General features: G+C 49.0%; 3 protein-coding genes across 3 annotated transcripts; 1 reads left to right on the top strand and 2 right to left on the bottom strand.

Moving 5' to 3' along the window:
- Nucleotides 1-7,403: 7,403 nt before the first annotated feature.
- Nucleotides 7,404-8,055, bottom strand: LOC109740707 (defensin-like protein 1). The gene is made up of 2 exons (XM_020299756.3): nt 7,884-8,055; nt 7,404-7,787 (listed from the first exon to the last, which is right to left on the bottom strand). Exons 1-2 carry the CDS (start codon nt 7,945-7,947, stop codon nt 7,609-7,611), a joined length of 243 nt encoding a protein of 80 aa, XP_020155345.1. The 5' UTR covers nt 7,948-8,055; the 3' UTR covers nt 7,404-7,608.
- Nucleotides 8,056-9,524: 1,469 nt separating this feature from the next.
- LOC109740706 (defensin-like protein 2) lies at nt 9,525-10,175 on the top strand. The gene is made up of 2 exons (XM_020299755.4): nt 9,525-9,681; nt 9,780-10,175. The coding sequence occupies exons 1-2, from the start codon at nt 9,621-9,623 to the stop codon at nt 9,950-9,952; spliced, it is 234 nt and encodes a 77-aa protein (XP_020155344.1). The 5' UTR covers nt 9,525-9,620; the 3' UTR covers nt 9,953-10,175.
- A 6,747-nt stretch (nt 10,176-16,922) lies between these two features.
- LOC109740699 (peptidyl-prolyl cis-trans isomerase CYP21-1) lies at nt 16,923-21,384 on the bottom strand. The gene is made up of 7 exons (XM_020299749.4): nt 21,127-21,384; nt 20,424-20,499; nt 20,243-20,290; nt 19,732-19,755; nt 19,461-19,643; nt 17,469-17,544; nt 16,923-17,389 (listed from the first exon to the last, which is right to left on the bottom strand). The coding sequence occupies exons 1-7, from the start codon at nt 21,202-21,204 to the stop codon at nt 17,224-17,226; spliced, it is 651 nt and encodes a 216-aa protein (XP_020155338.1). The 5' UTR covers nt 21,205-21,384; the 3' UTR covers nt 16,923-17,223.
- Nucleotides 21,385-24,810: the final 3,426 nt, after the last annotated feature.

The raw sequence follows: 24,810 nt of genomic DNA, 5'->3' as shown, positions 1-24,810 counted from the left end.
CATGCTAGTGGAGTAGTTGTGAATTTGAGAGATACTTGTGTTAAAGTTTGTGATTCCCGTAGCATGCACGTATGGTGAACCGTTATGTGATGAAGTCGGAGCATGATTTATTTATTGATTGTCCTCCTTATGAGTGGCGGTCGGGGACGAGTGATGGTCTTTTCCTACCAATCTATCCCCCTAGGAGCATGCGCGTAGTACTTCGTCTCGATAACTAATAGATTTTTGCAATAAGTATGTGAGTTCTTTACGACTAATGTTGAGTCCATGGATTATACGCACTCTCATCCTTCCACCAATGCTAGCCTCTCTAATACCGCGCACCTTTCGCCGGTATCATACGCCTACCATATAATTTCCTCAAAACAGCCACCATACCTACCTATTATGGCATTTCCATAGCCATTCCGAGATATATTGCCATGCAACTTTCCACCGTTCCGTTTATTATGACACGCTCCATCATTGTCATATTGCTTTGCATGATCATGTAGTTGAGTATTTGTGGCAAAGCCACCGTTCATAATTCTTTCATACATGTCACTCATGAGTCATTGCACATCCCGGTACACCGCCGGAGGCATTCATATAGAGTCATATTTTGTTCTAAGTATCGAGTTGTAATTCTTGAGTTGTAAGTAAATAAAAGTGTGATGATCATCATTATTAGAGCATTGTCCCAGTGAGGAAAGGATGATGGAGACTATGATTCCCCCACAAGTCGGGATGAGACTCCGGACGAAAATAAATAAATAAAAGAGGCCAAAGAAGCCCAAATAAAAAAAGTGAAAAGAAGGCCATAAAAAAGGAAAAGGCCCAAACAAAAAAGTAAAAAAAATGAGAGAAAAAGAGAGAAGGGACAATGCTACTATCCTTTTACCACACTTGTGCTTCAAAGTAGCACCATGATCTTCATGATAGAGAGTCTCCTATGTTGTCACTTTCATATACTAGTGGGAATTTTACATCATAGAACTTGGCTTGTATATTCCAATGATGAGCTTCCTCAAAATGCCCTAGGTCTTCATGAGCAAGCGAGTTGGATGCACACCCACTTAGTTTCTTTTGTTGAGCTTTCATATACTTATAGCTCTAGTGCATCCGTTGCATGGCAATACCTACTCACTCACATTGATATCTATTAATGGGCATCTCCATAGCCCGTTGATACGCCTAGTTGATGTGAGACTATCTTCTCCTTTTTGTCTTCTCCACAACCACCATTCTATTCCACCTATAGTGCTATGTCCATGGCTCACGCTCATGTATTGCGTGAAGATTGAAAAAGTTTGAGAACATCAAAAGTATGAAACAATTGCTTGGCTTGTCATCGGGGTTGTGCATGATTTAAATATTTTGTGTGGTGAAGATAGAGCATAGCCAGACTATATGATTTTGTAGGGATAGCTTGCTTTGGCCATGTTATTTTGAGAAGACATGATTGCTTTATTAGTATGCTTGAAGTATTATTATTTTTATGTCAATATTAAAATTTTATCTTGGATCTTATGGATCTGAATATTCTTGCCACAATAAAGAAAATTACATTGAGAATTATGTTAGGTAGTATTCCACATCAAAAATTCTGTTTTTATCATTTACCTACTCGAGGACGAGCAGGAATTAAGCTTGGGGATGCTTGATACGTCTCCAACGTATATATAATTTTTGATTGTTCCATGCTATTATATTATCTGTTTTGGATGTTTAGTGGGCTTTACTAAGCACTTTTATATGATTTTTGGGACTAACCTATTAACCTAGAGCCCAGTGCCAGTTTCTGGTTTTTGCCTATTTCAGTGTTTCGCAGAAAAGGAATATCAAACGGAGTCCAAACGGAATGAAACCTTCGGGGGAGTTATTTTTGGAACGGAAGCAATCCAGGAGACTTGGAGTGCACGTCAGGGAATCAACGAGGAGAGCACGAGGCAGGGGGCGCGCCTACCCCCCTGGGCGCGCCCTCCACCCTCGTGGGCCCCTCGTGGCTCCCCTGGCCGACTTCTTTCGCCTATATATATATATCCATATACCCTAAAACCATCGGGGAGCAGAATAGATCGGGAGTTCCGCCGCCGCAAGCCTCTGTAGCCACCAAAAACCAATCGGGACCCTGTTCCGGCACCCTGCCGGAGGGGGGGATCCCTCACCGGTGGCCATCTTCATCATCCCGGCGCTCTTCATGATGAGGAGGGAGTAGTTCACCCTCGGGGCTGAGGGTATGTACCAGTAGCTATGTGTTTGATCTCTCTCTCTCTCTCTCTCTCGTGTTCTTGTGGTGATACGATCTTGATGTATCGCGAGCTTTGCTATTATAGTTGGATCTTATGATGTTTTTCCCCCTCTACTCTCTTGTAATGGATTGAGTTTTCCCTCTGAAGTGATCTTATCGGATTGAGTCTTTAAGGATTTGATAACACTTGATGTATGTCTTGTCGTGCTTATCTGTGGTGACAATGGGGTATCACGTGATTCACTTGATGTATGTTTTGGTGATCAACTTGCGGGTTCCGCCCATGAACCTATGCATAGGGGTTGGCACACGTTTTTGTCTTGACTCTCCGGTAGAAACTTTGGGGCACTCTTTCAAGTACTTTGTGTTGGTTTGAATAGATGAATCTGAGATTGTGTGATGCATATCGTATAATCATACCCACGGATACTTGAGGTGACATTGGAGTATCTAGGTGACATTAGGGTTTTGGTTGATTTGTCTCTTAAGGTGTTATTCTAGTACGAACTCTATGATAGATCGAACGGAAAGAATAGCTTCGTGTTATTTTACTACGGACTCTTGAATAGATCGATCAGAAAGGATAACTTTGAGGTGGTTTCGTACCCTACCATAATCTCTTCGTTTGTTCTCCTCTATTAGTGACTTTGGAGTGACTCTTTGTTGCATGTTGAGGGATAGTTATATGATCCAATTATGTTATTATTGTTGAGAGAACTTGCACTAGTGAAAGGATGAACCCTAGGCCTTGTTACAACGCATTGCAATACCGTTTATGCTCACTTTTATCATTAGTTACCTTGCTGTTTTTATATTTTCAGATTACAAAAACCTATATCTACCATCCATATTGCACTTGTATCACCATCTCTTCGCCGAACTAGTGCACCTATACAATTTACCATTGTATTGGGTGTGTTGGGACACAAGAGACTCTTTGTTATTTGGTTGCATGGTTGCTTGAGAGAGACCATCTTCATCCTACGCCTCCCACGGATTGATAAACCTTAGGTCATCCACTTGAGGGAAATTTGCTACTGTCCTACAAACCTCTGCACTTGGAGGACCAACAACGTCTACAAGAAGAAGGTTGTGTAGTAGACATCAACGGTCTTGTCCAAGATTCTCATAGCAACAAACTCATTCAACACTTCACTTGAGTACAAGGTATGGAAGTCCGGCCTTTGACGGATGACGGATTACATGGCCTTATGGTAGGGCATCATGGCCTTGAGAAACTTGCGCTTGATCCAATTGTCATCCGTATCCTTGCTCCCATGATCTCGGAGTGAGACCGCGAGAGTGGTTAATCTTTGATAGAGCTCACGAGGTTCTTCATCTTCATTCATTGCAAACTCATCGGCTTCATCTTACACCACTTCATAATTGGAGCGTTGAATGCTTGCGCTTCTCTTGTAAATGAAAACCACATGTTGCCATGCTTCCTTGGCCATGGTGAAAGGTCGGAGATGCGCAATATCTTCGTATGGAATTGCATCTTGGATAATGAAGAGGGCGGACTCGTTGAATTGATGATCCGCGGCTTCTCTTGGAGTGAGGTTGCTTGGGTCATGCGGGTAGAAACCTTGCTCAATAATTCTCCAAAGATTAGTAGAACTATGATTCAAATGACGTTTAAAACGGTAGACCCAAGAGGCAAAGTCCTCATTTTTCACAAACTTAGGAGGAGGACCAACATGATTTAAATGAGTGGAGGGAACCGGTCCTCCATAAGTGAGGGGTGGTTCAACATGGGCAAAGATGACATTTCCACTTCTACTACTACATAAAGGAACTTTATCACTAGTAGCTTCCCCCTTGTCGGAGTTAGCATCCGTCACCTTGTTAGCGGGATCACCCACTTTCATTGATGCGGTGGATAATTTAAGGCCTTCTAAAAACTTATTGAACATGCCTTCGACCTCGGTCGTCATGGAGGTTTTCAATGTGTCCAAAGCCGCATTGAACTCCTCACGTGAGACCGAGGATCCCCCATCGGCCGTAGACGAGAACGGAATCACACCGACGTGCTCCTCCCCGCCGTCTACGGTGTCAACCATACTCTTCGGACGACAAAGTCCTTAATAAAGAGACGAGGCTCCGATACCAATTGAAAGGATCAATATAGTTGACTAGAGGGGGGGATAGGCAACTAATAGTTTTTAGCTTTTCTTTACCAATTTAGACTTTGCATCAAAGTAGGTTGTCTAGATATGCAACTTGGTGAGCAACCTATATGATGCAACAACAACAAACACACAAGCAAGCAAGGGATACAACACAAAATAAGCTTGCACAAGTAAAGGGAAGAGATAACCAAGAGTGGACCCGGTGAAGACGAGGATGTGTTACCGAAGTTCCTTCCCTTTGAGAGGAAGTACGTCTCCGTTGGAGCGATGTGGAGACACAATGCTCCCCAAGAAGCCACTAGGGCCACCGTATTCTCCTCATGCCCTCACACAATGCGAGATGCCGTGATTCCACTATTAGTGCCCTTGAAGGCGACGACCGAACCTTTACAAACAAGGTTGGGGAAATCTCCACAACTTAATTGGAGGTTCCCAATGACACCACGAAGCTTCACCACAATGGAATATGGCTCCGCGGTGACCTCAACCGTCTAGGGTGCTCAAACACCCAAGAGTAACAAGATCCGCAAGGGATTAGTGGGGGAATCAAATTTCTCTTGTTGGAATGTAGATCGGGGCCTTCTCAACAAATCCCTAGAAAATCAACAAGTTTGATTGGCTAGGGAGAGAGATCGGGCGAAATGAAGCTTTGAGCAAACAATGGAGCTTAGGAAAGGAAGAGATAGTCAACTTGGGGAAGAAGACCCCCCTTTTATAGTGGGAGGAAAGATCCAACCGTTACCCACCTACTCAGCCCGCGACATGCGGTATTACCGCACATACACATGGTACTACCGCACAGGCATGTGGTACTACCGCTGGGAAGTGCGGTACTACCGCTCGCGCGGCAGGAGCCAGGTGAGGCCCTGTTGCACAAGGCAACGAGCGGTAGAACCGCCGGAGCGGTACTACCGCGCGCCCTTGCAGTACTACTGCAAGGCAGGGCTCATTCTGGGCTGGGAAGGCACGGACTAATAAAATTACATCTGTGGCTACTTTCGCTGAGTTTCGGTCAGTGCAAAAATCCGGCACGGTACTACAGCTCACAGGGAGCGGTACTACCGCGTAGGTTACAGAAATAAAAAATTACTTCCGCCCCTAGTTCCGCTCATGCCACCGTTCTGGGCCAGAGGCCACAGTACTACCGCGTGCTAGGAGCGATACTACCGCTGTCGTGGGCGGTACTACCGTGGGCAGCTGCGGTACTACTGCTCCCTTGAGCAGTACTACCGCACGCCACAGACCAGTAGCACTAGGAAGCCTTCATCTTCGGAACGACAAGAACAAACAACCGGTGCTTCAAAGAAGCAAGGAAAGGTGGTGCAAAGGAACAGATGTGTACGTATAGATTTCCCCCTAACCTTTCCGAAGCGGACCCCCTCTTAATACTACGGCTTTCCTACGACTCAAATCCACCGAAAATAAACATAGAGAAACGCCGCCTTCGACAGGCTCCAAGGGGCACCGAATCGTCTTGTGCCTAGACATGAGATATCTAAAATGCTCAATGCACACGATTAGTCCGCAAATGCATTATCATCAATCACCAAAACCACTTAGGGAGAAATATGCCCTTACACCTAGACTCTATGTACAAATTCTGCAAGTATGTGATTGTTGTGTTTGGCTCTGAGTACTTGAGAGAGCCGAATCCTCAAGATACAACCCGCTTGTAGGCGATGAAAGCCAGCAGGGGCTTTCCAGGTATGCTTTGCAGCATATACTGCATGCACTGAGAGTGGAAGAACTACCCTTCTGCTTGGTAAGGGTAGTATACGGGCCATGTTAGGGCTTGCACTGTCATACTTGAGGTCGTGGCCTCACAAGATCTATGAATCCGGCACTTTTTTTAGCATGGCCGGATCACACAATGATATCAACGTGCTTCAATGCTCTTCTATGTTTGCAAGGCTTGCCGAAGGCAATAGCCCGCCGGTGAATGTTATCATCAACGGCCACAACTACGACAAATGATACTACCTAGATGACAGTATCTATCCTCAGTGGACCACTATTGTGAAGATAATCCCCAACCTTGTCGAAGAGAAGAGGAAAAAATTTGACCAAGATCAAGAGAGTGCTAGAAAGGACGTCGAGCGTGTCTTTGATGTTTTGTAATCTTGATGGGGAATTGTTCCGTATCCTGCTCGACTTGGAGCATTATGAAGTTGTGGGAGGTGATAACTGCTTGTGTGATCATGCACAATATGATCGTCTAAAACAAGCGTCCGGAACTTATCTACGATCAAGGGTTTCAGTTTCAGGATGAAAATTCAACAGTTCATCCAATTTTATTATAAAATGCATGATTGAAAAACGCACATGCAGCTGCAAAATAATCCAACAGTTCATCCAATTTTATTATAAAATGCATGATTGAAAAACGCACATGCAGCTGCAAAATAATTTGGTTAAGCATATGTATACTCATGTTAAGCACCAATAGATGTATCGTGTTTTCGCATGTATTTAAGACAATTTAATTTTTATTTGGTTTATAAACTATGCTTAATTTATTTGATTTTGAAATTATGCTTTATTTGGTAGATTTTTTATATGTTTGCTTGTGAAATAATGGTTTATAAACTATGCTTAATTTATTTGATTTTGAAATTATGCTTTATTTGGTAGATTTTTTATATGTTTGCTTGTGAAATAATGCAAATTAATGGCATATTTGTTTTTTTTTTTGCGACTGAATGGCATATTTGTTGAAAACGTGCGGCCAGCCAGTGTAATATGGGTCGGCGCGTTGGACGCACTGTCGATCCAAATAAAAAGAAGAGTTGCTCTAACCCTGAAGATGGATCGAATATTTTATTTTGGTTGAGTGATTAATTGACTTTATATTCTGTGAGTGCAGAACAAGTGACTTGAAATAACATGAAAGCAGGGGAGGAGGCCAGCCTCCAAGGGTGCCGCTAGCTCTGGCCGCCTTCATCCCGGCTGTTAACGTTCGGCCTCGGCGAGAACCATTTTGAGGAATTACGTGGAGATATTTTTCCATGCTGCTGAGCACGTAAAGAGATCTTACGACTTGCATATATTCACGGATAAATCCATTGATTTTGTCACTGGAAGCAACGCGTGGCATGCATCATGCTACGTACAGCGGTGACGCGCCACGTTTTATTACATCTTCTGACAGAGGCGGCGAGTGGGTACATGGTAGTTAAAGACTTAAGATACATAGGTGGCGGCGCCATGGACGGGGCGGGGGTGGGGGAGCTCGCGCGCGGAGCATCTGCCCTAGCACTCCCTCTGGCAGGTGCAGCGGCTGATCTTGCAGTAGCCGGCCGTCCATTTTGCGCCGTGCTCGCTGAGGCACGTCTTGGTGCAGCTCTTGTCCGAGATGCACGCGAACGAGTGGTGCTGGCTCTTCCCCGTGCAAATGCGCGCCTCCGCCACGCCGACTCCGGCGCCGTCGTCTGCCAAAAATGTCCCGGCCGGCCACGAGCGTTAGTCCATAACCATAAGCAGCAGCAAATTAATAAGTCGGCGAGCGGCCGCTCAGGCTTACGCACAGGAGGAAAGCAGGAGCAGCACCAGCATCACCGCGCACACGGTCGCCTTCGGCTTGAACTCCATTTGCTTCTGTAGGGGGTAGGTAGGTTGATGGAGCAAGCCTTTTTTCTCTCTCTTTAGGTGAATACAAGCTAGGGCTTCTGATCCAGGCGACCGTGTTTGTTGTTGCCAGGAAGAGAAGCTCTCTTACTTATAGGGAGTTGGGGCCGGAGGAGCGGGCTGCCGTGCATGCACGCGGGTGTACTCGTGGCAGGCATCCTGCATGTAGCTAGCGTGCCACCCGTCGGGCTGGAAGGCCGTGGGTTCAGCTCCTCGTTCCAACTCAGCGTGCGTCTGGATGCTGGGGGTGAGAAGAGTCGCACCTCTGGACTCTGGTTCGAAATAATTCGAACCAAACTTCCCTGGTGACGAAGGGGCGTTGGACTAGGAGGATCAATCGTCTCAAAACCCTCAACTGCATGCCTGGTCGCAAAAAGGAGGTCTCGTAAGGCTGCGCCGCTCGCCGTTCAAGTCCCAGCACCTATCCCGCATTGCAAGCCAGACAAAAACTTGGCAGGAGCGATGCATGCGTATTCCTCCCGTTCCCTAATAATCTCCGGCAAAAGCAGTCTCTCTTCAAAATCTGATAATAAGGTAAGCAGTAAACGAAATTACATGCGTTTTTACATGAAAATGCAAGCCATTTGATTGAGATACTGGCCCGAGAGGCCGAGACGATCTTCCATCGTCTACACGGCTGCCTGCACTTGACCCCCACCGCGATGCATCGGCCGACCGATCCGTGGTCCCACCGGCGGGCGGTAGGGCAGAGCTCGCCGCGCGCTGTCCTGCATGCAAGCCCACGCCGCCTGTGGAGGAGCCACGAGCCCAAGGCAGCTCGCCGATCTACTACCTCGGCGGCCCTACCTACCCGCCGACTACCCTGCGCGCTCTCTGGTGCCCTCGCAATCTGGCTCTACCCGCCGACTACCCTGCGCGCTCTCTCGTGCCAGGGCAATCTGGCTCTACACGCCGACTATCCTGCGACCACCGTCTTGTGGGTACCTACCTACGTGCCGACCACCCTGCGCGCTCTCTTGTGCCAGGGCAATCTGGCTCTACACGCCGACTACCCTGCGACCACCGTCTCGTGGGTACCTACCTACGTGCCGACTACCCTGCGCGCTCTCCAGGGTGCCGACTACCCTGCGCGCTCTCCAGTGCCCTGGTAATCTGGTATGCATGCACCGCTGCAGCCAAAAGCGACCACTGTCTCGTGGGTACCTACCTACGTGCCGACTACCCTGCGCGCTCTCCCGTGCCCTGGCAATCTGGCATGCGTGCACCGCTGCAGCCAAAAGCGACCACTGTTTCGCGGGTACCTACCTACGTGCCGACTACCCTGCGCGCTCTATCGTGCCCTGGCAATCTGCCATGCATGCACCGCTGCAGCCAAAAGCGACCACCATCTCGTGGGCAAATACGTGGGCGCCGCATGCACCGAGCCCGCCACGTGAACGCGATCCATCATGCGGCAGGCCACGCGGCCAGTCATTGCGCGCGCCCACGCCACGATGCATGCATGCTGCTTCGTGTCCATGCACAACGGACCCGACCGGCCGGCTCCGAGCTCATGTTATATAATGCCATCACCGATGAGCGTTATAGCCACCCACAGCACACAACTCCACCGGTAGTAACAAAGCCAGTACGTAGCGCAAGCAGAGTTTAGCTCGCTCCCAGCCCGGCCGCTCACCATGTGGACCAAGAAGGTGGCGACGCAGGTGGTTTTGGTCCTGCTTCTCCTCCTCATCGCACGTAAGTGTTCATCAGATATTCAGTTAGATAGTACGCACATATGTTATGTCATTATACATGCATGTTGACGTGTGGCGAACATGGATGGATGGATGCAGAGGAGGCGGCGGTGCCGGGGGCGGAGGCGAAGATCTGCCGGCAGCGCAGCGCGGGGTTCAAGGGGCCATGCGTGTCGGACAAGAACTGCGCGCAGGTCTGCCTGCAGGAACGCTGGGGCGGCGGCAACTGCGACGGGCCCCTCCGCCGGTGCAAGTGCATCAGGCAGTGCTGATCATATGTGGAATGCTACGGCTAGCTGGCCCTCGCCGTACGTCAGCTAGCTAGCCCATGGAGCCATACGTCTGTGTACCTACTTGAATGTGTGTGTGTGTGTGTGCCCCCTTATACGTACGTATGTCGTATGTATATCCGTGTCGCCACTAGCCAGCTGCTGCATCTCGATCGATGCATGCAAGATAATAATATGAATGAATAAAAACGTACGGTTCATGTTCCGTTCCTTGTTACCGTAAGTTTGCAAAAAATGTGATCGTCCGGTCGTCTCGGTATTTTGCCTATGTTTGTTGGCCACGTTGATCGAGGGCTCCCCATGGCAGGCTACCATGTTGGATAACACCTCGTGGGATGTTCTTGTAGAAACGCAGAAGAAAACGCTCACAAGTCGCAATCTACAGTCGGAGTTACAAATCCGGCCGGCACCCTATCCGTCCCCGGCGAATGCAACGTTCAACTGAACTATATATATAGAAGAATGGTGTAACCCTTACTCACAGAAGGAAGATACATATACCTACAGATAAGGCAACCTCCGATCCCTACATGCAAGGATCGTGGAGAGGAGGTGCCGTGAAGCTAGCCAGCTACACCCTAGGTCCTGCCGTTACACCAGTGCCGAGGAAGGACGTTCAGACTGGTTCTAAACTCAGAACACCGACGACGGGAGCCCCTTGGTGAAGATGTCCGCAAACTGTGAGGTTGTAGGGACGAAGAACTTTGGCTTCACCGAGGGCCACGCGGTCGCGAATAAAATGAAGATCAGTCTCCACATGCTTCGTCTATTGGTGTTGCACCGGGTTGGACGAGAGATACACTGCACTTACGTTGTCACAGTAAACAATGGTCCCTCGACGTGGGGGGCGATGAAGCTCGGCAAGGAGCTGACTGCACTTACGTTGTCACAGTAAACAATGGTCCCTCGACGTGGGGGGCGATGAAGCTCGGCAAGGAGCTGACGTAGTCAACAGGACTCGGCAAGGAGCTGACGTAGCCAACAGGACTCGACAAGGACGTTGGCCACAGCACGATACTCCGCCTCGGCACTGGAAGCCGGAGGTTGGAACAGAGCGTCTCTTGGATGACCACAACGTTGTCTCTTCGATGACCAGGAGATCAGGTTGGAACAGAGAAAGACGCAGAAGCCGGAGGTAGACTTGCGAGTGTCGGGGCAGCCGGCCCAATCAGCATCGCTATAAGAAACAAGATCATGTGGCGAGGAGCGATATAGCTGAAGGTCATAGTGAGTGGTGCCGCGTAGGTAGTGCAAGACCCTCTTGACCAACTGAAAGTGGGAGTCAAGAGGTGCATGCATGAACAAGAAAATCTGTTGCATGACGTAGGTGAGGTTCGGTCGTCACGGCGTAGGTGAGGTCCGGTCGTGTAAGAGTAAGATACTGAAGTGCTCCGACGATGTTGCGATACTTAGAGGGATTAGAGAAGGGCGTGCCGCCGGAACTGGACAACTTGCAGTGAGTATTGATGGGTGTGGAAATGGGGTGGCAGTTAAGCATGTTGGCTTGGTCCAACACCTCCAAAGCGTACTGCTCCTGAGATAAGAAGATCCCGGGAGCATTGCGATGAACGTTGATGCCGAGGAAATGATGAATGTCGCCGAGGTCACTCATGGAAAACTCACGGGTGAGGGATGAAACAAGTGAGTTAAGAAGAGAGGCGGTGCTAGCGGTGAGAATGATGTCGTCGACATAGAGCAACAGGTACGCCATAGAGGCCCCGCGACGTAGGATGAATAGGGAGGTGTCACACTGAGACGAGACAAAACCGAGTGTGTGGAGGAAGCGGGTGAAACGAAGGAACCACGTCCGGGGCGCCTGCTTGAGGCCATATAAGGATTTGTTGAGGCGGCAAACATGCGTGGGGTGAGCGGAATCCACAAAACCGGGGGGTTGTTGACAGTAGACTGTCTTGGCAAGATCACCATGGAGGAAGGCGTTTTTAACGTCCATTTGCCGGATCGGCCACCCGTTGCCGTAGCGAGGCTGAGGATGACACGAATCGTAGCGGGTTTGACAACGGGGCTAAAGGTCTCCCCGTAGTCAACCCCGGGATGCTGGGTGAAGCCACGAACCACCCATCGTGCCTTTTAACGCGCCAAGGAGCCATCGGGATGAAGCTTATGCCGGAAGATCCACTTGCCCGTCACCACATTAACACCTGCAGGACAAGGCACCAAAGACCAAGTGTCATTCTGTATTAGTGCATTATACTCGTCGATCATCGCAGTATGCCAATTGGGGTCTTTGAGGGCGGCACAGTATCAGGAGGGGAGTGGGGAGCGTGCATGGCTGGCGGGACCGCAAGGCGACAAGGCCTGGTCTGGGCCCGTGGGAGTGCAGGCGGGCGAAGAGGGCGCGGCAACGAGCGGGCCAACGGGCGAGCGTGCATGGCTGGCGGGACCCGCAAGGCGGGGGCGGGCGGGCGGGCATGCATGCATGGGGGAGGCGACAGGCGCGGAGGACTGCGAGTCCAGGTGGTTGCGTGGTGTGAGCGGAGTGGGCGGGGTGGGGTAGGTGGGATACGACGCGAAAGATCCGAGGAGGGGGCGTGGGACAGGGTGGTTGGGATCTTCTGTGGCGATCGCGGGTGGTGCGTAGGGAAAACAGGATTCGTCAAAAACTACATGACGAGAGGTGATAACTTTACGGGTGGAGAGATCGAAGCACCTGTAGCCTTTCTGCTCGCGTGGGTAGCCAATGAAGATACATCTAGTGGAGCGTGGCGAGAGTTTGTGCGGGCGGTGGCGGAGAGGTTAGGGAAACAGAGGCACCCAAACGTGCGAAGGTGATCGTATGTAGGGTTTTCGCCGTAAAGAAGAAAGTGTGGGGTAAAGTGGTTGATGGCACGGGAAGGGCGGATGTTGAGAAGGTTGTTGGCGGTGTGGAGAGCTTCAACCCAGAATGACGGAGGGAGATGAGCTTTGAAGAGCAGGGTGCGAACCACGTCATTGGTTGTACAGATATGGCGCTCCGCTTTGCCGTTTTGTGGGGAGGTATGTGGGCACGTAAGGCGAAAGGAAATACCGTTAGTGGAGAAGAACTCTCGGAGTCGGGTGGTGAGGAACTCACCGCCATTGTCACACTGCAAGCATTGCACTAAAACATGAAATTGAGTGAGGACAAAAGAAAAGAAACGTTATAACGTGGCACATGTGTCGGATTTGGCAAGAAGTGGAAAGACCCAAGAATAATGTGTGTAATCATCCAAAATAATAAGATAGTACTTGTAGCCCGAAAAACTAATGATCGGTGAGGTCCACAAATCGCAATGCAAGAGTTGAAATGGCGCGGTGGTATAAGAGGTAGAGGTAGGAAACGGAAGTCGTGTGTGTTAGCCCAATTGGCAAGCGGTACAAAGTGGCGACAAAGAAGCTTTATTAAATCTTGGTGGAACATCAAAGGGAAAATAAACTAATGTAGAGGAGCCCGGATGGCCGAGCCGCTTATGCCAAAGATCCGATGAGGTGGTAGTGAAGGCCACCGGAGGGGTATCGCCGCAGTCGCCGGAGAAGCGGTAGAGGTCGCCAGAGCTATTGCACCTCAGAAGGACCGCCTTGGTTTGAAGGTCCTTCACAGAAAAGCCGAGGGGGTCAAACTCCACATAACATAAATTATCGCAAGTGAATTTGCGGACGGAAATGAGATTTTGAATAATATTAGGCGAAAGTAATATATGAGTAAGATAGAAGGGCCGAGGAGGGAGGCGAGTGTTACCAACGGCGACCACCGGAAGACGAGCCCCATTGCCAACAATAATATGACGAGTATTATGCGCTAATAAAGGACGAGACTCGTCGAGGATACCTGGGTCCCCAGTGACATGGGATGATGCGCCCGTGTCCATAATCCACTCGGCTTGAGCAGGGAAAGCCGCCCCGTAGCTTGGCGCAGAGTGGAACATCGCCGAGGCGTCCCATGAGTACGGCGTGGAGTAGGGCACAGGCGGAGCAGAAGGCTGCATCACGGGGTAGGCGTGCGTGGGCGCGCCGGGGCGGGGGCCAAGGACGCCGGCCGAGTTCGGCGGGATCCAAGGAGCACGCGGTGGGGGGAAGGGCATGCCCATGGGCGCGAAATACCCCAGCCAGGGTTGCTGGGTGCCCCGGCCACCGCCGGGAGCGTCACCGCGACCACGGCCACGCACGCCGCGGCCACCACCACGGTTTCCGCCAAGAGCAGCGCGGTCACCGCCGCGGCCAGCTCCACCACCGCCAGGAGGGCCGCGGTCACCCCCGCCTTGAGAAGAACGATCGCCGCGGCCGCCGTTGCGGTCACCACCACGATCATCAGCGGAGTGGACAGCGAGGATCTGCGCGCCCTCGGCGCGCGCCCGCTTGTCAAGGGCGAGCTCGGCTAGCACCAGCCGGGATCGAGCTTGGGCGAAGGTGGGCAGCAGGACGGTGGACTGGATGATCGCCGCTTGGAGCTCGAATTTCTTGCCGAGGCTGTCCAACATCTGCAAGGTAAGGGTACGGCCGGTGACCGGTTCCCGAACATCAGCGAGGGCCGCAGCGAGGCCTTGGAGGCGGCGGCAATAGTCATTGATCGACTGGTCCCCGCGCACGGCCGCCCGGAACTCCTGGCCAAGGTGCATTGCAAGCTCCGCCTCGTTCTTCAGGAAGTACTCGTGGAGGCGCCGCCAGATGGTGTAGGCGGTGGAGCCCGCCGGTGCGACGACGTCGAGAAGATCGCCGACGATGGTGGCAAAAAACCACAGGACGATTGTGTTGTCGTCATCACGCCAGCGCGGGTTTGAGAGGCGTGCAGCGGAGCCGTCGCGGATGTGGTCGTCGGTGTGGAAGCGGGCGAAGATGAGATTGAAGTAGTTTCTCCAGCGGATGAAGTTAGCGTCGTCGAGAGAGAGTTTGAAATCGACTATGTGGGAGATACTGGAGGGGGGTTCAGCCGGAGCGGAGGTCACTGGGACGGCGAGAGGGATGGTGGTAAGGGGACTGGTGGTGAGGGGCAGGTTGCCGGACGAAGGAAGGTCAGGGGTGGGCGTTGCGCGCGGAGCCAGGGGAGAAGCAGCGGCGGCCGCTTCGGCAGCAGCGAGGTCGGCATCCGAGAGGGTTGGGATGCCACCGGTGTTGTCGGCATCGGCCGGCGGAGGGGAGGTAGGGCTAGTCGACATGGGTAGGGGAGGATATACAGAGAAGGCAACCTCCGATCCCTACATGCAAGGATCGTGGAGAGGAGGTGCCGTGAAGCTAGCCAGCTACACCCTCAGGACTAGGTCGTGTCGTTACAACCGTGGATAACTCATACACATATACATGATAATGATACAACTCAACATATATCATCAAACGGACATACTATATAGATCATCAAACGGACATACAAATGCTACATAGATCATGATCATCAAATAGACATGAAATGGATATAATTCACATAAAGGATCATCAAACGGGCATAATTCACATTAACGATCATCAAAGATGTCCACAAAGACAAATTCTAACTAGATCAGTAATAATGAAAATATACACCGAATCAACGGGCATAATTCACATAAACGATCACCAAAAGATGTCCACAAGCACAAATTCTAACTAGATTAGTGAAACTAAAATATAAAGACATCAACGGGCATAATTCACATAAACGATCACCAAAACATAATTCACATAAACGATCACCAAAAGATCACCCCGGTTTAGCCGACGGACAAATTCTAACTAGATTAGTAATAATGAAAGTCAAAGACGAAGAGAGCGCCGAGCTTCACCACTGTCACGCCAGCCCTTTCGTCTAGGTAGGCGTCCAGAAAAGGACGATGTAGCATTTCATCCTCCGAACGATGCGGTCCTGTGGAGTCCTGCTTTGGCTTGACGACTCCCGTTGTGTGCTTTCGGTTGAGCTTGGCGACTCGCCACGCGGGCACAGATCCAGGCCGTGCTGGAGCACCTTTGCGTTCTTCCTCCAGAGCCGGTGGGCACAGCTCCAGGCCCAGCTGGAGCACCTTTGCGTTCTTCCTCCAGAGCCGGCTTGCGTTCTTCCTCCACAGCCGGCGGGCGTCCATCTTTGTCGTGATAAGTGAATGGCGGCAAACCCACGCTAGGAGCCGCTCCTCCTCGTTCGGCATCCCACCGTGCGACAGCCTCCGATGCGGTGGCGGCTGACTCCATTGCCAGACGCCTCTCGCGGTGGGCAGCGCGCCTTCAATTCAGGTGTGCGCGTCCTCGGCATTGGCAGAGCGGCCACTAAAACCCTTCGCTGCCCTGCTGGACACTAGTAAGAAAAAGCCTTAGTAGTGGCGTTCCACAAATGTGGTTACCGGCGCGGAGGCCAAACGCTAGTAGTATAGCGCCGAGGACATACACTGGTAACATGAGGTGTCGCAGTAGAGCCAGAACTGCCGCCCTTGTCCCCTCGCGACCATTGAAACGCGATGCAAAGGGCCAGCTTGTCCTCGTCGCCAGCCGCGTAGGAACGCATCCCAGTCGTCGTCGTTGGAGTGGCTGCCGATGCCGGACATAAAAGTCATTACCAGACATCTCATAGTCCACGGACGTCTAATACAGCTGAGCGAATAATGTCAAAGCCTAAAATAAATCAGGTAATATGATAATACGTGGGCATTGATATCAAATCTAAGACTTTGGGCTAGTTGCGCTGCGATGAAAATCTAAAAACCATAGCACGTAGTAATCTTTGTTTAATCTAAGATATGCTGATGTCGTAACATTTGTTTAATCTAAGATATGCTTAGTTTGCACACCTGATTGGGATGCCGTAATCTTTCGTCTATTTTACCATAGATATTTTACTCGAGATGTGCACCATATTCCTTTTCTTGCACTTAGACCTGTCAATATGTGATACTGTTTCGTCTATTTTCAAACAGGAAGCCTTCACTCTGCTTCAGTCGATAGTTCTGAACTCAACTTCAGTTAAAAACAACAGTTTTGCTAAAGCACATCTAAATGTGCTCTAAGTATTGCACATCTATTTCAAGAAAAAGTCCTATGTCATTGATTTTACGCTAAGATTCATGCAAATACAAGTAGGTTTTGGCATGTGATACGCTGGCTACAATGTACAACATTCAGAACTCTGCTCGAAGCACGGCTGGTGTGCGAAGAAAACCGGTCACGGAAGCGCGCGGTGTCAAAATCCATCTTTTTGACAGAAAGACTATAAGGGAGACCCCTACAGTATGATTGGTGCAACGAACCAAAATTGCAATTACTATGCCTTGAACCTGGGTGGGTGGGAAGGCATCAACCCCTTTCCACCACTAGGCTATGACTCAGTCTGCTTCCTCGCCCCATTTCTCCCTGGGTATCTCACCAGAGTCAGTGATCAGCACCTTCTTCCTCGGCTTGCCGTTGTAAGTGCCTGCGCCCCCTTCAATGGCGTAGACATAATCCATTCCCTGAATCACCCTGCCAAAGACTACATGCTCCCCGTCCAACCTGCAGCGCTTGCCATTTCAGAAGTCGTAGATTGGTCAATGTTAAGTTGAGCGCGGACATATGGTGTAATCGAGCTTACCAGCCTGTCTTGATTGTGGTTATGTAGAACTGGGATCCGTTGGAATCAGTTCCAGAATTTGCCATGGCAACAACACCTGCAAGATCACAAGGTAACTCCAACTTCAGAAACAGGGTATTCACATTACGAGGTATTTAAAACAAGACAGAACATGCCGAAAGAATATTTAAGAACAAACACCACGTAACAGAGAGTAGTGATGCACACAATCATATACACACCCACTTCCAGCTCTATTTTCAGTACTCATCTACGCCAGAATGTACATTTTAAGATCATGTAAACACTGAGAAACCCCACTAGGTGTATTTTGCATACTTTCAATTGTGTAATGTTGTGGTCAATCTTGCCATATGAGGGCTGAGAAATTAGGAGCAAAAGGGATTTTGCAGGTGTACTAGTGCTAGTGGACATTACATGCAGTCCTCAAGGATCAAGGTTTTACACTACTGTCTCATTGGAACTTGCTTCGTCGCCAGATGTAGTGTTTGCCAGCTTCAATGATGCAACAAGGCCCCAGTTCAATCTGCTTGGTTGGCTTGAGGCTGAGAAAACAGTTGCCTCAGCTACGGAGAGGACATTTCCTTATTCTTTGGTAAATTTGCTTTAATGCTAAAAGTGTGAGGGAGCTCTGAAGATAATATTTATCTGAGACAATCTCAAACAAATAGTTCAGAACCTCATGCAATACGCCAGTACTTATGGAGGACAGACGAAATAATAAAGATAGCCTATGTAGGAACTTCGCCAGTGGCGGTCACAAAATAGATGGTAGTTATCTTTATCTCTACTCCTAAAAAACGAATCAATTGGTGGTGATGTTGTGTCTGCCATCTATCGATTTCGACCGGCAGATGAGCCTACATTATCCTGCCTTTGTTTCCAAACTATGTTGGAATCACAATTCCCAGGCATATGAGCCTACATTTGAGAAACTCTCTCAACCTTGCATAGCTAATATCAAAAGAAAGATATATAAGCTGGCAGGGCAATTACATTATTAAGGTTAGCAACAATCTATTCAGAACTGATTATTGGATAAGTGCCATGTTTGAATTTCGCATGTACAGTATGGTGAGGCACCTATTTTCAGTACAAACAGATCTTTTGGTTCCTTTCTTTAGTGAATTATACCTGCATGGTTACCTTTGTGATAATACCTTCATGTTTATATGTGTATTTCTTAATAGCTTCATCTTTATTGTGTTGTTTCCATTGTATTCGATTGTTACTGTTTTCCCTGTATTGGATTGTTGCACCTATTTCTCTGTATTACCGTCTCGGCAGTATGACTAAGACATGACTGCCACACAAGCTATTGTAACACCTTCATTGACAAAACAAGTTAGCACTCATGTGCTTATATGCATCAATGGCTTGGGGAGAATTGTTAAGGTTTGTAACAGTCTGATGAATTCAAGTACGACAAAGCAATAGTTAGCACACATGCTACTGTGATGAATTCAAGTACGGAACCTGGGGAGAATGAACAACATAAAAGTGTGTGGCGCTAACAGTGCAGCATGCAAAAAGAAGTCGAACTCCTCTAACCCTCACACGTAGTTATTAGCAAATCATCTGTTTTCTTTCTTGTAAATATTGTACTAACTGATTCATGATCTGACTTATTTTAACGCAACTTCATGGTTACACGTTTGAAATTCGAAGTGTGGCTGTGGGAGAATTGAGGGATTGTGAGACGGATGTGCCATCGACTATAATCACGAGCTTGCAATGGGGAGGTCGGCATAGTCGATGCAGGAAAAAGAACAGGGATTTAACGGTAAAAGCTGACAATGTTGTCTGATGTGCACGAGAATCCTTAAAGTATATGTCTAACATGATTAGTGTTGAACCAGTGAAAATATATGGCCCCGTTGCAACGCACGGGCAATTAACTAGTAGAAGATAAGTGTGTTACTAAGTTGGTACATCACTAAAGGCAAAGTTAAAACTGAACAAAAAAAAGGAATCCCTGGTTGCACATCTGACCTGGATGTGTATGTTTCACACTGAAATTCTCATCTGGGAAGGTGCCTCCATATATAGATTCGCTTGCTTTCCCATCACCTCTAACTATGTCACCACCCTGAATCATGAAACCTGGGATGATTCGATGAAATGGTGTTCCTTTATAGTGAAGAGGTTTACCCTTGGGCCCATCGCCCTTTTCACCTGCAATAATGAACAAAGTACAATATGAAAAATCACCTCAAGGAATTCAAGGAAGACGGCATGCAAACAATTCAAGGAAGAACAATACCTGTACAAAGGGCTCTAAAATTTTCTGCAGAACGCAGGAATAAAAAATATCAGTACCGAAAATAAACTTCATAAGTGAAAGATAGTATTCCTATATATTACTAAATTGTTCCTTCGGCAAGATATTTGAAAGCTGGAAGATATTTAGTATAGTTCATCTGTTGACACCCCATTTTCCTTATTAACAACCACAGACATCTTAACAAAACGAATGAAAAGTTGCAAACAAGCAGACAAGATTGGGGTATAGGCATGCATCTACACATCAGTCTTCCTCCACTAAACTACTGAGAACAATGACCATCCAATCAATTTCCAGTTTTCGCCATTTTATATTATCTAACAAGGAGCACAAGACTCAGCATAAATAACTTTCTTCTACGAAAGATTTTATTTCACAACAGGATAATCATGCAATCTTTGACTAGGTCGTTACCCCCAAAGAGTTATTATATGCTTCAATAGGAAAATATAAGCATGAGGAGAAAGAGAGAAAGAGGGTGTGAAAATACCAACTGTTTTTGGCACCACTTCCCCATAAAGACCAATAACAATTCTACCTGTAACAACGGGCCAGACAAGAATTATTATAGCAGCCGGAAAATGGTCGTTAAGCTCAGTAGTATGTGCTGTTACAATGCAAGTTACAGCGCGGCATCAGAAGAAAAATGATGCTATGAAAGAAGGATATACCTATATTTTGGCCATCAATTTCCACGTCCAGGTATACCCTGTGAGTAACCGCTGGTAACTGAACATATGCAGCCCTCTGTCCAACGTGAAAAGGAAAAATGGTACCGTAAATGTTTTGTAATCCTGAATCATCAGTTCATCACCTCGCTAGTCATTGCTACCATCGCTACAGAGAAGAAGAAAAAATCCATGTCCCAGATCTTGCACAAAATGAGCACAAAAAAGACTATATTGTTCAAAATCTGAGACAGCGCTCTAATCACGCTACGGCCAGTTATGTTCAATGAGTCATGGTCACTAGAAATTACTAGTAAACTACCACCTGATTCCACAGTAAAACTACTCCAATCATCAAAGCAGAAGGCGGGCACCAACAAATGGTGTCTCGCACACATTCTATTAGTACACTTCAGCTCTTCACTACGGCAAGTGATGAGGGTAACAAGTGTTGCATGATTCTTTGGTTAGTAACATGGACATGACGAAGCCACCACCAACAAGGCAAGGATTGCACTAAGTACAGACATGCACATTGAGAATGGAGCAGGAAGATCCAGTCCGATTCCGCCTAATCGCCACTTCCTAGGAGGCTGAACTACGAAGCACGGAGCGGCCGCACCAGATTCAGGCCAATCTCTACGGCACAACCCGACCAGACAAGCCCTTGGAAACTCTCGGAATGGGGAAGTGCGTGAAGCCGTACCTGGCTACGGAGGTAGGAGGAGAAGGCGAGGTAGAGCACGAGGCAGGCGAGGAACCCGACGGCCGCCTTCCGCAGCATCGCGAACCCCGAGGTGGCCGAGGGCTTATCTCATCAAAAATCGTCGCGAGTCCGGCGCGAATCTGCTCGCGGTTTGGGGGGGATTCGCGGCGGAGGCGAGATCGGAGACGGAGCAGAGACACCCTCTTCCGCTGCGGTACAACAGGCCTGGATTTCTGGGCGACCGAGATGGCCTGGCCCACGCGCGAGGCAGGCCGCAGGCTCCTTTTCCTGTTTCCTGTTTTCTGTTTTCTATTTTCATTTTTTCTTTATTTTTGTACTTTTGTTTATACTTTCAAATATTACATATACATATATATATATATATTACAAAAAAACTCCACAAATATTTTTGAAAAAACATTTGAACAATTATTTGAAAAATGTTAATCAAGCATTCAGAAAAATGTTGAATGTAAACAGAAGAATTGTTGAGCATGTATTAAAAAAATGATGATTTTTTTATCATGTATATACAATGTTAATCCAGCATTTTGAAAAATACATGTCGAACACATATTTTAAAAATGTTAATCAAGCATTTGGGAAAGGTTAAATGTGTATAGAAAAAAAATTGATCGTGTATTAAAAAAATATTATCATTCGCTATGGGGCCTTCACCATGCGCTAGTGCGCCGGCCCGATTGGTCGAAACGCTTCAGCGAGAGAAACCTTTGGTCTCGCTATGCGAGATATAGCGCTCGCGTGGATTACTGCACGTTCCCGAGTACACTTGCGTGGGCTGATGAACCGGTGAAGGCCCTAGCCCGCAAAGCGAAGCAACGGTCAGTGCAGAAGCATATTGCAAATAAAGTTTTCTTACCCCACAAAAAAAAATTAAAAAAAGTTTCTTAAAAAAGCTAATATATCAATAAAAAAATTATATGAAGATATATCAAAAAAGCTAAATAGTACTATATGAAAGTGATGCTGTTCCACTTAAATAAACTGATGTTCTTTTTGTTTTGGCCAAAAAAAGAAAGAACTTGGATAGTACTCCCTCTGTAAAGAAATATAAGAGTGTTTAGATCATTATAAAGTAGTGATCTAAATACTCTTATATTTTTTTTACAGAGGAAGTAGTTCTCTAAAATTGTAGGGATGAAATCTTTAGCACATTTACCACAAGGAGGCTCTTGATCATCTGTTACGACAATGCTACAAAAGAAAATCAATCTGTAGTTGTAGTTGAATGGTTAAGAGGATGATGTACCTGAGTCCATCGGAGATCAAATCTTGGGTTTGATGCTTTGGCCTGACCCAGGTGTTACTAAAAAAAAGTACAATTCTACAAAAACCTGAAGTGCGATGGGCAGGACGTTGGTAGTCCAAATAACGACAGCAAGACGATGAGGACTCCAAGCTCTTTCGGAGAGGAGTAAAATGGCGGTTCCATCAATTGATGAATCAAGTACCACTGCAGATTCAGATTTCACTCGGACAGCCAAGCAAAGCAAAGTGAAAGAATTATTTGAATTGCTTACCACATGGATTCAAAAAAAAAGCAAAGTGAAAGAAAATAGATGAGAGCAACTTCAACCGGGCGATCCATTTTGTCCCCTCACATTCTTTTGGATCGCCGTGGATAAAAACGATGGCCCAACACGCTGACCCATTTTCAAAACCCGTCCGTTCCGCGTCCGCGCAGACCCATTTTCGGCCCAAATTTGCGCCTGAAATGCGTCTCCGCGCCTCGCGTCCCCTCGGTGTCCGTCGCGGCTCCACATGTCGGTTGGCCAACAAACCCAAGCGGTCATAATTAACACGGCACCTACCGAGGGCCTGTCTGACAGTGTGTGGAAGGGCCGCGTGCCCATCCTTTTTAATGGACCCGTGCAGCGGAGCCGCCCTCATCCACTCCCCCCGTCCATATCTGGCCACCTTTGCTCCCTCGCCGGTGACCAGGAAACCCTAGCCAGCCCCAAACCCTAGCAAAGCCATGGGCATCTTGAGCAGGAAGGGGGAGGAAGGGGAGGTTCAGCGCCGGAGCGAACTCTTCCCGCGGGCTACCCCTTACACCGCCGCCGGCAAGACGCGGTACGCCACCGCGGGAGCGGGAGCGGCTGTACATCCCAGTCCACCAGGCGCGGTGGCACTGGGAGTACCGTCAGCCCCTGCCATATCCAGATGTGAACTTGCCGCACGACTAGCATCTGGACCCGTAGCGCATCCCCATCCCGGTAGCGTCGCGTCCGCGCGGACGCATGCAGAGGAGGTTTCCTGACGGCGCGAGCTCCTTACGCCAGAGCAACGCGCTAGATTCTCCCAATCGGGAGTGCTGGTTTGCGCTAGAGCACGAGGAGGAGCGTCACCTCGACACCCACATCGACCACGATGTTCCACCGCCGCCCCTGCGAGTAAAGCCGGAGGAAGAGCAGGCGGAGGCGGATACCAAGCCGCCCTCAAGGAGGCCCTGCAGCACGCGCCGGAGGCAAGCCGGCTCGAGAAGGACACCCATTGGAATGGGCTGGAGCAAGCCCTTGCTTTGTCCGCGGCGGGGGACTCCGTCCACGCGCCCCTGTTCGTGCCACCACCGCCCCTCGTCGAGCCCAAGGCCGAGCCGGAGCCGGAGCGCGAGCAAACGCCCACGCGTAAGCGGTCACCGCCCCCTACTTGGCCTAAGGAGTCCTATTCGTGGACCGGCGAGCTCCACAAATGGGTGAGCGCGCCTCCCTGCTACTTCGCCTCCACGTCGGAAGAGGAGGTGGCCCACCTTAATGTTGGGGGACGCAGTATTTCAAAATTTTTACCTACGATCACGCAAGATCTATCTATGTGATGCATAGCAACGAGCGGGAGAGTGTGTCCACGTACCCTCGTAGACCGAAAGCGGAAGCGTTAAGTAACGCGGTTGATGTAGTCGAACGTCTTCGCGATCCAACCGATCAAGTACCGAACGCACGGCACCTCCGCGATCTGCACACGTTCAGCTCGGTGACGTCCCTCGAACTCTTGATCCAGCTGAGGCCGAGGGAGAGTTTCGTCAGCATGACGGCGTGATGACGGTGATGATGAAGTTACCGACGCAGGGCCTCACCTAAGCACTACAACGATATGACCGAGGTGGAAATCTGTGGAGGGGGGCACCGCACACGGCTAAACAATCAACTTGTGTGTCTATGGGATGCCCCCCTCCCCCGTATATAAAGGAGGTGAGGAGGGGGCCGGCTGGCCTCATGGTGCGCCCCCAAGGGGGGGAATCCTACTCCTACTAGGAGTAGGTTCCCCCCTTTCCTACTCCAACTAGGTGGGGGGAGGAAGGGAAGAGGGAGAGAAAGGAAAGGGGGGCCGGCCCCCTACCCAATTCGGATTGGGCTTGGGGGGGGCGCCCCACCTCTTGGCCGCCTCTTCCTCTCTTCCACTAAAGCCCATGTAGGCCCATTAAGCCCCCGGGGGGTTTCGGTAACCCCCCGGTACTCCGGAAAATGCCCGAACCTATCCGAAACTTTTCCAGTGTCCAAACATAACCTTCCAATATATCAATCTTCATGTCTCGATCATTTCGAGACTCCTCGTCATGTCCGTGATCTCATCTGAGACTCCGAATAACCTTCGGTACATCAAAGCACATAAACTCATAATACCAATCGTCATCGAACGTTAAGCGTGCGGACCCTACGGGTTCAA

This window comes from Aegilops tauschii, chromosome 5 (assembly GCF_002575655.3).
Source record: "Aegilops tauschii subsp. strangulata cultivar AL8/78 chromosome 5, Aet v6.0, whole genome shotgun sequence".
NCBI classification, from domain to species: domain Eukaryota; kingdom Viridiplantae; phylum Streptophyta; class Magnoliopsida; order Poales; family Poaceae; genus Aegilops; species Aegilops tauschii.
This window is presented reverse-complemented; position numbering and strand designations above follow the sequence as displayed.